This window comes from Hyperoodon ampullatus (genome assembly GCF_949752795.1).
Source record: "Hyperoodon ampullatus genome assembly, chromosome: 2".
NCBI lineage: Eukaryota > Metazoa > Chordata > Mammalia > Artiodactyla > Ziphiidae > Hyperoodon > Hyperoodon ampullatus.
The window spans coordinates 193,209,972-193,226,349 of NC_136915.1; the positions used below are offsets into that span (position 1 = coordinate 193,209,972).

General features: G+C 39.1%; 1 protein-coding gene across 2 annotated transcripts in view; it reads right to left on the reverse strand.

The window, feature by feature from the left end:
* Positions 1 to 2,094: 2,094 nt before the first annotated feature.
* ASPM (assembly factor for spindle microtubules) overlaps positions 2,095 to 16,378 on the reverse strand; it is a gene marked incomplete at its 5' end in the record, with an annotated part of 58,649 nt that continues 44,365 nt past the window's right edge. For both annotated transcript variants that reach the window (XM_079698146.1, XM_079698145.1), the window contains 10 exons: positions 2,095 to 2,353; positions 4,947 to 5,116; positions 6,031 to 6,207; positions 8,064 to 8,218; positions 8,352 to 8,544; positions 9,179 to 9,367; positions 10,195 to 10,347; positions 11,652 to 11,861; positions 13,170 to 13,266; positions 14,720 to 14,886. In XM_079698146.1, coding sequence (XP_079554272.1) covers positions 2,251 to 2,353; positions 4,947 to 5,116; positions 6,031 to 6,207; positions 8,064 to 8,218; positions 8,352 to 8,544; positions 9,179 to 9,367; positions 10,195 to 10,347; positions 11,652 to 11,861; positions 13,170 to 13,266; positions 14,720 to 14,886 — 1,614 coding nt within the window. In that variant the 3' untranslated portion in view covers positions 2,095 to 2,250. The remainder of the gene's footprint in view (positions 2,354 to 4,946; positions 5,117 to 6,030; positions 6,208 to 8,063; positions 8,219 to 8,351; positions 8,545 to 9,178; positions 9,368 to 10,194; positions 10,348 to 11,651; positions 11,862 to 13,169; positions 13,267 to 14,719; positions 14,887 to 16,378) is intronic.

Here is a 16,378-nt window from a genome sequence, read left to right on the forward strand (position 1 = left end):
AAGCAGAACTGCAATAGTTTACCACTCTTTCTTTATACCAAGAAACAGCGGCAACTGAACAATATTAAAATTAAAAGCAAGCCTGTTAGCAAGCTTAGCTACTAGCAAAAAAATAATCCAAAAGACAGTATTTTCTTAATCCACAAAGATTTTTAAATGTACTAGGCTTTCATTGCTACAATGAAAAGTTAGAAGTTATAAAGATAATAAACCTGGAAAAAAATCACCTATTGAGAAAAATTCAACAATTTTGCATAACAGATTGCACAATGTGAATTTCTTCCTCTCAAGCATTAAGCCAAAATATGGTATGGGTAACAAGCTATATTAGGGATAGATAAAATTTTCCAAGGTTGTAAAAGTACGGATTTTTTTTTTTTTGCAAAAATCGTAACTATGTAACTTTATATATGTTTACATTTAAAACTAAATTAGGTACTTTCCTGGCAGTCCAGTGGTTAAGACTCTGCACTTCCACCGCAGGGGGCATGGGTTCCATCCCTGGTTGGGAAGTGAACTAAGATCCCACATGCCTTGCAACATGGCCAAAAACCCCAAAACCAAAACCAAAACAAAACAACGAAAAAAACCCACTAAATTAAAAATGACACTCTATGGTTATAATGACATCTACTGGAAATCTGGGTTTATTACAGACAAGAAGGTGAATTTAAAATTCACGTAACTTCACCAGTAATAAACTCACCTAACACAGAACTAGGTTGGAGTTAACGTATTTATATTCCTTCTTTAATACAATGTAATCTCTCTGTAGGAAACAGCAACTTCTAAAGAAAAAGGCTTAATTACCTCTCAACCATTCCTTCCAAACACACACACACACACACACACACACACACACACACACACGTCTTCCAGCGTTCAGGAAGCCTTAGAATACTGATATGGATTTATCACATACATTTAAGAGGAATATCCTTCACATGAAAATAGAATATTATGTAAAATATAAAAATTTTTAGTCTGAGTTCCAACAATAGAAAAACTTTGAACATCTGGAAATCACCTTTCATGTATAACTTCATAGAAATATTTCTTGTGCAAATACTAATTGGATATAACCATCTTAGAGGAAATTAACACCAATAACATTTTATGTTGGTTGATTATATCCTAGTGGTATAATTTACCAAGTAAATAAACTGCTTACACTAAAATTCTGTTAAGCGAAAGAGAAAAACCACTCGGGAGAGTCAACAAAAACTATAGTATTTGGCAAATTCTAAGTAACAAGAGTTCTCCAAACTCCAAACACTTCCTTGGAAGAAAAAAAAAATTCTAAAAATTTCTAGTTACTTTCAATATATTCTTTAATATGTCAATATGGTCTTTATTCTAACCAAATCTCAACAGTCTCTGACTAGGTTTAATCCTCATTCCAACAAAATAATAAAGTTAAGTAGTTAAATGGTCTCTCCATTTCTAGCTACTACTGATTTATTTCAAGCACTTAAAAACCGTCCTGGCCCCCATAGCTAGACAGTCTTTGGAACCCGATCAGATTGCAAACAGCCACTGGAATTAGCCTTCTGTGGCTCTGGAATCACACTGGTTCAGTATTGGTAACAGTGACCCAAAGCTACTGAAAATAACAGGTCATGTTTCAACACTTGAATCATCTTCAGGTCTGTGCTCAGTGACTAGACAATGAGTTTCTACTACAAGCAATACCTTGCTCTCCCCAGGTCAAATTACAGCCCCACTCAGTTCAAAGTCGGGAGTTTTTAATATATGAAGGGGTAGGCTGAACTTGTCTAATTTCCCCAAAGGGGCTCATTTGCCCATCTTGATGGTCCCATCAGTCAGGAAACAGGGGTGTTGTCTATGGCGTTTGTGGGATTATTTTATCCTCAATTCTACATGAGTTGGCAGAATCTTAAATTTTCCACATTTATTTTAGATAAATGCCTCAATTTACCTACAAAACAGGAATAATAAGCTAATGTTTTCCCTTTAGGAAAATGATTATATTCAAACTAATATAATATTTTAAGACGACAGACATAGATAACAGTGTTGGAATCATGTCATGACCTTAATTTGTTATCGCATAAAGCTATTAAATAAAAGAAACAAAGAATATAAAAAGTTTATTTGTTACTTATCTCTTTTTAACTTTAATACAAAGTCAGATTTTAAAAGTTGTACAAAGCAAGCCAAAAGCACTTTCTACACGCGTGATCAGCTTTCCTATTTCTTTTCCTGTACATACTGAGACGTTTGCCTTTGCTAATAAGGAATGCCAAGAGTGTCCATCACCATTTGAATAGCTTTCAGAGGATTCATGATTTCTTCCAAGTTATCTCTTCTCAACACCCAATCCGGTTTAAGTCTGTGAGAAGAATAAAAACCTTGCATTAATCCAGTTCCTCTCTTAGAAGACTCACATCCATCGCTTTGTCTTAACTGAAATGTGGTCCCTCCTGGACGCATCACCTCCCTCACAGGCCCTCATGCGGGTGGGAGGCTTCATGCTATCACCGTTTACGACTTTAGACTATTTCTCTCCATCTTCCCTGAAGGATGATCCTGGCTCCTTTGGAGCTCAGGCTATTCAGCTACCAAACCCCAGGGTTTTGTCTGTAAACCTGGTTCCTGGTCTTCCCTCAACTCCTGCCCCATCTCAGAACTTCAGCAGCCTTGTAGCTAAAGAGCCGACCCCTCACCTGTCCGTTTCCGCCCCCTTTCATTTGGGTCCACTCAGCACAACCCCCGTCACACAATCACAAGATAGCCCCTGTCACCCTCAGAAAGTGCCCGGCCACCAACTGCTCAGTCTGAGCCTTCCAGCCCGAACCACCCCTTGGGGTTCATCCACACCCTTTGACTTAATACGTCCATGGCTCACAGCTGCCCCTCACTGTGGTGTCCACTTCAGGGGACCTCAGCATGTGCCTGTCACCCAGCACAGTGCTGGTCTCCTTTCCCTCCCGTCTAGCTTGGGTCCCTCAGTATAATCTCCATTGCAAATGCCATTAACCTTATTGTTGCTCTTCCCTATTGAATGCAACTGGAAAGCTCTATGTGGATTCCAGGTTGAATCCAGGTATCTGCTTTCTCCATTCCTGCACAGCTGGACATTGCTAAAGAAAACCTGTACAACCAGGCTGGCTGATTTTATGCCAAGGATTGAAATTACCTAAAAATTGCTTCCTTTCTCGTTCCCCAAGATGACTGTTTTCTTCTTTCCAAATGTCCCCTCCACACCCTCCCCCCTCTGCTCCTGAGCTAATGTCTACAATCTCCTTCTTCACTGAGGACACGGCATCACATCCGTTTTCCTCACATGAATCCCGACCACTATGTGCATTTCCAGCTTCCTGTTCTTTCCAGTGAAAACTCCGAACATCTATTAATTGGGGGGGTGGTCAGAGTGGGTATATATACCCCTACCGTGGAACAGCACTCTGTGAAGTAAGAGATGCAATCTAAGCCATGCATCGACATGGATGAACCTCAAGAGCATTACGCTAAGTAAAAGAGTCCCGTCACAAAGAGCTACCTCTGTATGATTCCATTTATGGGACAAAGCAGAAAAGGCAAAACTAAAGGTACTGAACTCGCATCAGCAGGTTCCAGAATCTAGGGGTTAATGGGAGAGAACTGACTGCAAGGGGGCACAAGGGCACTTTGTGGTGACAGAAATATTTTATCTCAGTGGTAGTGGTTTCACAACTGTATACATTTGTCAAAACTCATTAAATTGTATACCTAAATAAAGGGTACATTTATACTGTTGGAAGTTTTACCTCAAAAAACCCTGACAGTGTCAAAAGGGGAGAAAAAAAAAAAGAATCTACTCATTCATATGTTAATAGTTTTACAACATAATTCATATTATAATATGCCAAGTCCTTAAATAAAAACTGTATGTAGAAATAGTTCCCATTAATAAATTTTAAGCAGACTATTTTTATGTTATACTGTAAAACATGCAAGAACAGAACAAATTTACAACTATTATACAGTTTATAATTATGAGTAATTATAAAGCTAACTGCTGTATAACCCAGGTCAAGAAATAGTGCATTGTCAGTGGTGCAGGATTTATACCTAGTAGACAACTGTCCAGTCATAGAAAGGAAGGAGAGAGAGGGAGAGAGAGGGAGGGGTTCTAATGATTCCTGCATCTAATTTATATCTCTAGACCATTTCCCTAACTTATATCTCTAGACTGTTTCTTCTGCCCAGAACCAGAGAGCAACAACGAATGTCCTTACAAGAGACACAGAGAGGGAGAGGGAGAAGAAGCCCTGTGAAGACTTAGGCGTAGGACAGAGCTATCCAGCAACAAGCCAAGGACACTTAGCCGCCAGAAACTGGACGAGCCAGGGAAGGATTACACCCCAGAGCCTCAGACCAGGTGAGGCCCTGCTGACACCTTCATTTCAAACTTCCAGTTTCAAGAACTGTGAGAGAATAAGTTACTGGTGTTTAAGGCCACTAAGTTTGTGCTAATCTGTTACAGCAGCTCTAGGTAACTAATACAAGGTCAAAAAGAACTTCTCTAGGAGGAGAAATTTCAGGCATCGGGGTGATTATGCGAGGAGTTGGAGGTTGATGTTTTGGCCACCAGAGACCTTCGTCAGCTCCCCAGTAGTGCAGCTTCTCCTACATGGAGGGGAAAAAATGATATGGCAAAGCTTATTCAGAGCTAATTATCAGCCTTAGCACATACCTTGTTAGTACCAGGAATTTACCCAATAACTACTAAATACTCATAGCTGCAGTGTTATTACTTCATTAACTGCTGAGATCGTCTCCTTTAGATTTACCAAAGATTTTCTTCTTGTTCACATGCTGTTTCTCCATTGTCAAACACAGTCTCTTGCTCATAGTAGGTGCTCAATAAATGTTTGCTAAGTGGATGAATGAACGAATGAATGAATGGTGACACAAAACTACAGGGCACATTTACTGCTCACCTTGAAACCATTCTGGTTCTTACAGGTGTTTCTGGAATAAAGGAAAGGCTCATAGAAGATTTCTTCTTTTGTTCACAAAGGATTCTTTCAGTATTCACTTTATGTTTATGAGCTGTAAGTTTGTAGAGACTATAAATACGGTCAACAACTTTGGACCTACTTCGAACATCCTACAAAAGAAAATGTGCATTTATTAAACTGATAAGAATTCTGTATCCCTTCTATGCTAGCAAAATCAATCACAGTATACAAACACTATGCAGTAAATTACAAGCTTTTAACAATAAAAAGCCGAGCTCTCCAAGTTCAGCAGTTAGATTGGTTTAAATTATGAATTTATAAGACAATTATGAAGAAGGCAAATATTCAAAAATTGTACACTTAACTCCACAATACATAAAAAAGCAAACATTAAAGTCAATTACCTATTATACATGGTTACCAAGTCCTGTGAATTTTACCTTCTTAAAGTTTCCAGCGTTATCCACTTACCTCTGCCTGATGTGACCCCAGGTCAAGTACAGTCTCTTGCCCAGACCACCGTGTGTCTACACTTGCCTCTTTCCTTAATGGTCTCCCTATACCCACATGCTCTCCCAAATCCATTCTTCGACCAGCAGCCAAAGTGATGTTAAAACTTAAACTGGAACGTATCTCCTTGCTTAAAATCCTTCAGTGGTTTCCCACTGTTCTCAGGATAAAGGCCACAGTCCTATCATGGCCTGCAGTCACCCCTGCTGACTGTAACTCCTGGAGAGGATACTCAGAGGCCTCACCGGAGAAACGCTTGTCATGTATTTGTGTCACAGCAGGGGGATGAGGAGTCGTGCACATCTGGATTTCTACCTTGCTGGGACAGCTGTTGCTTCTCTCAAGTACATGGGAGCTGGTTACTACTAGAGCTGTGATAAATTCTACTTCTAGGATTCAGCTTCTCTGACATATAAGAAACAACTCACATCAGCACAAAAAGCAGGTGTGAAAACATGCGAAGCCCTATTTAAGTTGTAATAACTGCTTAAAAGTCTTGGACTTAAGAACATGTAAAAATAACCTCAAAGGAAAAAAACTGATGAATACTTACAGAAGCTCGATTTGTCCTCTTCAGTAAAACAGCTAACAAACAGCAAGTTTTTGTGAAAATGCTTCTACTCTTGTCTGCAACTTTGTCACCGGGCTTTTCTTGGTACATTTGCAGAAGCTCCAGCAGTGTATCTACACAGTTTTCTACATCGTAAACTGCTGAAGTCGTTTTCTCATACTGGAAGAGAACAGAACCAAGTTACAAATTATAATAAACACAGATACTGGGCTGGCCAAAAGGTTCGTTCGGTTTTTTCCGTAAGATGGATCTAGTAGCATTAGTTGTCTTTAACTTCATTCAAAACAATTTTGTTAGATTGTATATGGCAGCTGTCATATCAGTGTGCATTTAAAAAAAGACTAATCAAAATTGATGAATTTTTGCGTAGTTATTTTAATATTGAAGATGGAAGAAAAAAAGCAACATTTTCAGCATATTCTGCTTTATTATTTCAAGAAAGGTAAAAATGTAACCGAAATGCAAAAAAAGATTTGTGCAGTGCATGGAGAAGGTGCTGTGACTGATGAGACGTGTCAAAAGTAGTTTGTGAAGTTTCATGTTGGAGATTTCTTGCTGGATGATGCTCCACAGTTGGGTAGACCAGTTGAAGTTGATAGCGATCAAATCGAGACATTAATTGAGAACAATCAACATTATACCACACAGGAGATAGCCGACATACTCAAAATATCCAAATCAAGCACTGAAAATCATTTGCACCAGCTTGGTTATGTGAATCGTTTTGATGTTTAGGTCCACATTAAGTTAAGCGAAGAAAACCTTCTTGACCCTATTTCCGCATGCAATTCTCTACTTAAATGTAATGAAAACGTTCCATTTTTAAAACAAACTGTGACCGGTGATGAAAAGTGGATACAGTACAATAATGTGGAATGGAAGAGATCGTGGGGCAAGTGAAATGAACCACCACCAACCACACCAAAGGCCAGTCTTCATCCAGGGAAGGTGATGTTGTGTATAGGGTGGGATTGGAAGGGAGTCCTTTATTATGAGGTCCTTCCAGAAAACCAAACGATTAATTCCAAGAAGTACTGCTCCCAATTAGACCAACTGAAAGCAGCACTCGACGAAAAGCATCTAGAATTAGTCAACGGAAAACACATAATCTTGCATGAAGATAACGCAAGACCACATGTTTCTTTGATGACCAGGCAAAAACTGTCAGAGTTTGGCTGGGAAGTTCTGATTCATCCGCCGTGTTCACCAGACATTGCACCTTCGGATTTCCATTTATTTTGGTCTTTACAAAATTCTGTTAATGGAAAAAATTTCAATTCCCTGGAAGACTGTAAAAGGCACCTGGAACAGTCCTTTGCTCAAAAAGATAAAAAGTTTTGGGAAGATGGAATAATGAAGTTGCCCGAAAAATGGCAGAAGGTACTGGAACAAAAGGGTGAATACGTTGTTCGATAAAGTTCTTAGTGAAAATGAAAAATGTGTCTTTTATTTTCACTTAAAAACCGAAGGCACATTTTGGCCAACCCAGTACTTTAGAAACACCAACCAAAAAGGAAGCCAGACGTGATTAGAAGAAGTTCTGCTATTCTGATACAGTGCAGTGTACAGGCTGTCAGCTCTGGAGGGAGACGGACATGAACGCTCCACCACTGACCCCACGCTGGTCGTCGGGCGAGGACCTTACCTCCTGTAAAGACGATTATCTCTTCACTACAAAATGGGAAGGATAATACCATAAGAACCACCTTAGAGGATGAATGGGAGGACTAAATTAAATGATGCATGAAAAGCACTAGCACATAGTTAGGAAGGCCTTAACTAACTCTAACTTGCTGTTATTAATATTATAAAAACAGGAGAAATAAATCATAAAAAATTATAGTTTCTATGTATAGTTATGTTAACAGAGTAAACATTCCCCCCCGAAGACTCTGGCACATAGTAAATGAACTTTAACTTGGAGATCTGAGCTCTAGTGATGAGCAAGCATAAACCTAACTTGCTGGGGGAGGTTTCTTGACCAAGGAACTCTTCATTATCAAGACGGAAACTACCTTGGCGACGTTAAGCAAGACCTGCACAGCATATCCGATGACCTCCATACAAGGGACACTACGGTTACAGCTTCGGATCAAGACAAATAGTTTAGAAATTGCTCCACTCTGGGCCATATTCTCACAGCAAAGTGAAGACAGTCTAGTAACTACGTCTGAAAGGGGGAGAAAAAAAAAGAGATACATTCACAGCAACAAAATCAGTATCATATTATTCTATTCTTTGTACGACTCAAGGGTAAAAACGCATTTCTAACCTTATACAAGATATTGTTAAAACAAACTAACCCAGGTGCTTTAGAGCCTCAAGAATAGCGGAAAGGTACTTGTATGTCAGGAGATAGTGCAGGGCTAGTGCGGTTCTGTGGTAGAGCTTGTTTTCTTCTCGAATCTCCCTGTTAACACACTGAAGTCTCTGTCGAATGGCTTTAATTTTTGTACAATCATTTTTCTTCCTCCAAGAATATCCTCTCCATAACGCCTTAAAGAGACAAACCAGTAACTTTAAGATTACAACCTCTGATGTTGTGGACTTAACATATACATCTACTTCCACAAAGTAACTGTTTTCAGTAAAATTATATGATGTGATCTTTGCAACTTTGCAACTACAACTTCAATTCAGGTTCTAGTAAATAGCAAAAGCAATTTTTCTAGGAAGAAATACATATAATATTCCTGTATATAAGTTAAAGCATCATTCACTGGCCAAAGATGGCTAAATCTATTCAAAAGGCAAAAATACATTTGCATCTTTCAATCATCAACTTCCTCTATGGAATGTGAAAATAAAGGGCTTAACAATGAAATTATGGTAGCATAGTGTATATGAATTATTCTATTGGCCAATCTCAGCTTTTTAAAATGAGCATGACTGTGCTTTTTAAAATGTTAGATATTGGGGATTCCCTGGCGGTCCAGTGGTTAGGACTCGGCACTTTCACTGCCGTGGCCCGGGTTCAATCCCTGGTTGGGGAACTAAGATCCCGCAAGCAGTGAGGTGCAGCTAAGAAATAAAATAAATAAATAAAAATAAAATTCAATAAAATGTTATATATCATGTAGATGAATTGCAAACCAAAGTCTTGAACTAAAATCATAATATTTTCAGTTACCTGAATTTTAGTGATTCTATTATTAATTTTTTCCTGCTTTTTACGGAGGAGAAAACGGCATATGGCTTTCTGTATTACTGATGCAGCCCTATTTTGCTGGCTCATGTGTTCTTGATCTTCATTCTGAATTTTTATGAAGCTATGTTTCTGAAGAAACCTCTTATGCTGTAATCTTGCTCGAAACCATCTCTGTTTAAAACATATGAATAGTTTTTTTACTTCAGGTTTCTTAATGAAATAAATAGAACATTTATTGAAATATCTTTCAACCCTCCCCAGTGGCATTACAATTCCACTCTAGTTGGTGCAGAAAATTCCAGGCCACAGTGGGTGTAAGTGTATGTGTGTATGTGTGTGTGTGTGTCTGACAATTTAACCCTGCACAACATATTCCTCATTTCATAATTGATATAAATCTTATCAAGCTGTATATTATTCTTCAATTTTTTTACTCAATATTTTATATGTAAGTATATTCACATATACTGTACAAACAGGATTCTCATCCAGCATACATAAAGAACTCCTATAATCATTAAGAAAAATAAAACACTCAACAGAAAAATGAGCAAAGTATGTGGAAAAAAAAATTTAAAAAGCATACCATACACAGATAAGAATTTGAATAACCAACACAGAGGAAAGATTTTTTAGAATTGCTAGCAATCATAGGAAATCCAAACCAAATATGAGATATAATTTGCCATTCATCAAAATGACAAAATCACAAAGTCTTTAATGTCACGGGTTGGCAAGGAGGTTGAGAGAGAGACAGGTGTCCTGGGTGTCGCTACATGGGGGGTGAATGGGTACAACGCACCAGAGGATAACCCACAGCCTTAGTCCTGAGCCATAAAACGCAACTTACCTCTAAGCCAGCCAACCACCCTAATGGCTACATGGCAAAAGCTAAATACTATATAACTTTAGCAGGGGTATTTGGAAATTGTTTATGAAATATTAAAAAGTTTCAAACAAAAATTATGTCATAGTTTTACTGCGAAGGAAAAGCTAACCTGAATACAGATGGCTGAGTTAACCTGTTTATTATTAGCATTCTTCAGAGCCCTGTGAAGTCTGTACGCTCTTTGAATTCTAAGAGCAGACAGGTGACAAAAGGCAGCTGCTGTGAAGCGAAGAAGCCTCATTTTGGCTCTCTGTTCTAAAATCTAAAGGAGAGAAAAAGATTAACAACCAAATAGATGACTCTTAAGACAATCAACCAATGTTTATTTTTGTATATCCTTAATACCAAATTATATAAATTGGCAACAGTAAACTAACTTGTAACTATTAAAATTATCTACATTGTAACCTGAAGTAATTATACTCCTTTACTATACAGTACTTGCAATTGTGTAACCCCTAACTGAGGGTGTAGAAAGCACAATTATATTGGGGGCACTTCACTCAAGAATGTAACTAGACTACCCAAGGGCAGCTAGATAAGGCTTTGAAGGTACTAATTATAATGGGAGAAGTCTAGGAATAGTAAACCGAGAAAGGGTTAGAGAGCTCCAAGCAGAACCTTTGAAGATGGTGATGTTAAATCGGGCAAACATTTGATCCGACTTCTCCAGCAGTGGTCTCGCCACATCCAGCACAAGACTTCTGCAGCAGAAGCTCCCTCCAGGGAAGGGCCTTTAGCCTTTAGAGTTTCAATTTATACTCAGTGAACAAAACACAAAAGATTTCTCCTTTAATTTAATTATTTTCTGTTTACCACTGCTTCATGTACTGGATGCCCAGAACGTCAAGAATTCCCTAGGGAGGATTCTCTCCTGCTGAAGGTGTGGAAGTTATCAAAGGAATGGTCCTACAACCCCTGAGAGAGTTGCTTGGTTGTAGCAAAAGGTGACTTGAATAACGACCTCCTTCACGTGTGGGGATGGGGCAGGGGAAGATGGGACGCAGTGAGAGAGAGGCATGGACATATATACACTACCATATGTAAAACAGATAGCTAGTGGGAAGCAGCCGCATAGCACAGGGAGATCAGCTCGGTGCTTTGCGACCACCTAGAGGGGTGGGATGGGGAGGGTGGGAGGGAGATGCAAGAGGGAGGGGATATGGGGCTATATGAATACATATAGCCCATTCACTTTGTTACAAAGCAGAAACTAACGCACCACTGTAAAGCAATTATACTCCAATAAAGATGATAGAAACTTAAAAAAAAAAAACTTCACGTGTGGAGCCCTCCTCACACTTCAGTTCCTTTGTTAAGATTTATTACATGAGAAAAGTTATTTTGCATTTTTGGTGAGCATCTATGGGAAATAGGATCATAGAACAAAAATCTATGGCAACCAGTTGATCTTGTTACATGGGGCTCTTCAGAAGCTGAATACATTCTAGTTAATGGTTATATCAGTTCTGAAATTATTCTCCAAAATCTCAAATTTCTTAACACAATTTAACATCAGGTATTTCCACTTCATAAGACTGAGATATCCTACTTAAAAATACTTACCCTTTTTCTTACTAACCAACCACGCACCAGTGCTTGTAGAACAACTGTAGATTTTTTTAATTCAACATATTTTATCCTTTCACACTTCCCAGCCTTCCTGGCTCGTATGTATCTTTGTATGGTCAAAGCAGCTGATTTCTGCTGGAGAAAGACCTGCCTTCCTTTATATGCTCTGAAATTTGCTTGGATCAAACAAGCAGCTTGATGTCTCTATAAAGAAAAATTTGCAAGTGACATTAATAGATAGAAATAATAATTCAACCCACTGGAGGTTCTGGAATTTCTCAAAGAAAAATAAGATAGTATAATTATGATTTTTTTTTTACATTTTTAGTTTAAGAATGTCATATTTCAGAGATTTTGAAACCCACAGAGGGCTACAGCTGAAAATGAAGTTTTTATGAAGGTGCAAACCAGGGACCATAGATACCTGGTGCTTTTTCCCTCCCTTCCTCTTGATACTTTTCATTGTGAATGAGCAAAGGACTAGTATTACTACAGGACAAATGCATTTAATACAAAAGCTAGCTACACTCTAGAGAACAGAATGGGTATTATAAGCAGCTGTGAGGGAAGCTGTCTGCTTCTTCGAGAACCAGTGTACTCCCAGCATATCTTAGAGTCCTCAATTCTAGAACATCCTGACAATCAAATTCCAAGACACATAAAGTATCTGGATTGAAATGAAAACTAGGTTTGTTTTACAACATACACCACCCCCACCTACTAGCTGAGTGACCTTGAGCAAATCCCTTTATCTCTCCAGACCTCAGTTTACTCATCCGTAAAATGGGAATGCTGGTAATAGCTACCTCACAGAGTTATCATGAGGATCCGATTAGTTAGTAAATATATAATAGAAGGTGTAATAATAATAGTGTGTATATAATCATACATAGTGAATATGAACATCAAAATTTACAAGTAAAATTTTAATTTTGATTTCTTTAATAAAAGACCATAGGTACCACCATTGTTCTAGAACCAGTGTTAAATATTTTAAATAGATTACCAAATGTGGCTTAAGGAGTATGTGTTGACTCATACAGACAGGATACGCTACATCTATTATGAGTTTCTTCAAATAAATCACTTCAAACTTGGGTTTGAGAATACGTTATAAAAACAGATACACGGGGCTTCCCTGGTGGCGCAGTGGTTGAGAGTCCGCCTGCCGATGCAGGGGACGCGGGTTCGTGCCCCGGTTTGGGAGGATCCCACATGCCGCGGAGCGGCTGGGCCCGTGCGCCATGGCCGCTGAGCCTGCGCATCCGGAGCCTGTGCTCCGCAACGGGGGAGGCCACAGCAGTGAGAAGCCCGCGTACCACAAAAAACAAAAACAAAAAAAAAACAGATACACAAACAAAAATACAAATAGTATTTTTATGAGTGAATATAATTTTTAATTGACTGCAATGATGTGTTTAAAGCAAATGTATAGTTAGATCTTTAAATCATGTTTTGTTTTCTGTTTTTTAAAGTAGTTCTTTACATATGAACTGTTTTTTTAACACCTACTTTTGTCATTAAGAATTGCTCATGAGCTGTTCTTCCAGAAAGTACAGCTCTCCATTTTCTCTGAATGATGATTGTTGATGCTCTCACGTTCAAAAACCTAAAAAGTGATTATTGGAAAGCAATTTCAAATTAACTCATTTAGTAAGTATTCATTGCCCGCCCCCTATAAATACTAGAGGAGAAAGAAAGTATAAGAAAGGCAATGAGAGAATTAAAAAAAAGTAGAAAAGGATAATTCATACTTAGGTTCTAGCAATCAGAACTTTACAAACACACACACACACACACACAGGGTAACAATGCAAAAGAAGTTTTACAATTGGCAACATTTCAGTGGACAAGAAATATTAAGTTCTAGAATGACAAAAAATTCTGAACGGGATGAGAAGAAAGTAGGATTAGCCAGATCTAGACAAAGCCTAGATAAAGGGGAGGTGGTAGAAAAAATGGTAGAGAATAAAGTCTGAGTCCACACTATGAGCGAGTCTTTGAGCAGACAGGTGTGGCTGAGAAGACAGCCTGGGAGGGTGGAGCGGCATCAGGCAAATGAGAAACAAACACTTGTTTGAAAGGAAAGATGCCATCATCAAAAGATTTAAAAAGGAATATTCTGTAAACAGAACTGGAGAAAAATTTTAAATGTGAGGGCTAGAGATTAAACTTTAGGCGTCAACATAGCAGTGAGAACAACTGAAAATCGGCAGGCTCCTTCATCCATTCACGGTCCTGTGGAAAAGGGAGAGAGATTAACCTATGCCATGTCGCCACCTTTCCTAGAAAGTGAGGCTGAATATCAATGGGAAAAACTGGATACTGGTCCTTAATAGCTGAGAGCAGTAATTATATTTTTGTTTGTTAAGCCCTGACTCTGCCCATGGAATTGATCAAGAAACGCTTGTAACACTAGTGTCCTCTCCTAAAACGATCTTTAAAACCATCACTGATATAATAGCTCATCAATTCTGGGAACTGAAGAAAAAATTCTTACACTATGAAATAAAATAATAATATAGACTATCTGGTAAGAGCTTCTGAAAAATGTGTTTAAAAGAAATGAACTAGGAATAGGGAAACACGAGTAACATAGATAAGTTGGTAATTAGGTCTTCGTCATTAAGGATAAAGAGTACAGGGGTTAATACAAAGAAAAAAAAAAGCATAAGAAAACAAATGTTGCCAGTAGCTAAATCAACAAACAAAATGGACCCGTGCACTAACAAGTAAAACAAGACTTACTGATCATTTTATTAACTTCCCATCCTCAGCCCCTACCTTTCTCCTTATGAACCTGAGTTAATCAAGTTTAATATTTTCTCCTGGATTATACCATCAAGGCTGTATCTCAAAAAACAAGACAGTTTCAGAGATAATTTTGTTACATTGTTGCAGAAAACACCAGCAAACCATACAAATTAAGCATAGCAACTATTTAAAAAAAACCCAACAAGCAGTATTACTTGACACACAGACTTGGTTACGGCACATGCGTGTGTGCACGCACCCTCCCCCCCACACACACACATTCTCGCCCACGCAGCTGACACATTTACCGTCTTCTCTGCAGTTTGGTACAGAAGCAACCCTGAATGATTCTAACAGCTCTTAACACAGCCAGATACTCTTTACGCGCTTTCCAACACCTGTACCAGGCTTGAATCTTGCAGGCAGCTTTCACTTCACGTAAATGTTTCCTGGCTTTATGTCTCCTCCACACAGTCTATTAAACATAGAAACATAACAAATATGCAATGAGATGTCTAATTTTTTTTTTTGTAAACTGGAAGACTCAGTATTGATAACAGTTAATATAAGGTCAAGCAGACAAGATCAACTGCAGAAATGCAGTCACACCCCAACTCCTCTGTGGGACTCGCTCACTCCGGACACGTGAGCCCTCTGAAAACAGCGGGCTGACCTGTGACCTCTTACTACCTGCTTCAGCACATACCCTGCGGCTGGCTGCTGGCTAAGCCCAATACAATCCTGAAAAGTATTTAAATTGTAAGATGCACGCAAAGCCTGGGAAGCCAGGTGTGTGCACTGCCCTCCCCTTCTCAGTCCATGTGAAGGAACGAAAGGAAATGAACACACTGATGCCTCCGATTCCGGGAAGGGATGGGAATTCTTCCCACTGCCCTCCCCACCCACTGCAGACACCTCCTGGGTTCTGTGTCCAGCCTGTTGCAGAATTCTGAGGGCATCCATCTACCTGAGGACCATCAGATTTTCTGACTTTGGCAACCTTGTGGCTGACTAAAAGCTTAAGTAACAGCTACAACTTCTTAAGTGCTTAGAGCTATACTAAGCACTATAATTCTTTACAGTAACGTAGGTAGGTAATACTATTATCTCTAATTTAGAGATAAAAAAATGAGGGCCCAGAGGAACTGACACCAGTAAAATTACTTGTTGATGTCACAGGTAATAAGTGACAGACATATCTTATTTAATCCTTATAAATATCTTGTGAGATGATTATTAAGATCTCTATACAAAACAGAAATTAACGTCAAGAGACTTGTTACCACATAGCCAGTAAGTGATAGAGTCAAGATTTGAACCTGAGTCTATCTGACTTCAAAACACCTACAGCAAATACAATAGCTCCACCTAACATGGGGATCAGGCTCTAAATTCAGTTGACAGGCGAGAATGATATATATGGTCAACCTTAACTCTTGTGATGTCCTTAACTCAGAGTATTTCTATATGGTTTTTATGTAAACAAAACCGAATACCAACATAGTAGTATTCATAGTGGAAGCCAGGTATCAGTATTTTTAAAGATTCCAAAGTGATTCCAATGTGTGCTAAAGTTTAAGACCACTGGTTGGTATGTGTTAAAAACTAGATGCGCAACATGCACTCTTATAATTTAGTTATATGAAAGAAAAAACAGGGCTTCCCTGGTGGCGCAGTGGTTAAGAATCCGCCTGCCAATGCAGGGGACATGGGTGCGAGCCCTGGTCGGGGAAGATCCCACATGCCACAGAGCAACTAAGCCCGTGCGCCACAGCTACTGAGCCTGTGCTCTGGAGCCCACGAGCCACAACTACTGAGCCCGCGAGCCACAGCTACTGAAGCCCGCACGCCTAGAGCCCGTGCTCTGCAACGAGAAGCCAGCGCAATGAGAAGCCCGCGCACCGCAACAAAGAGTAACCCCTGCTCGCAGCAACTAGAGAAAGCCCCTGTGCAATAACAAAGACCCA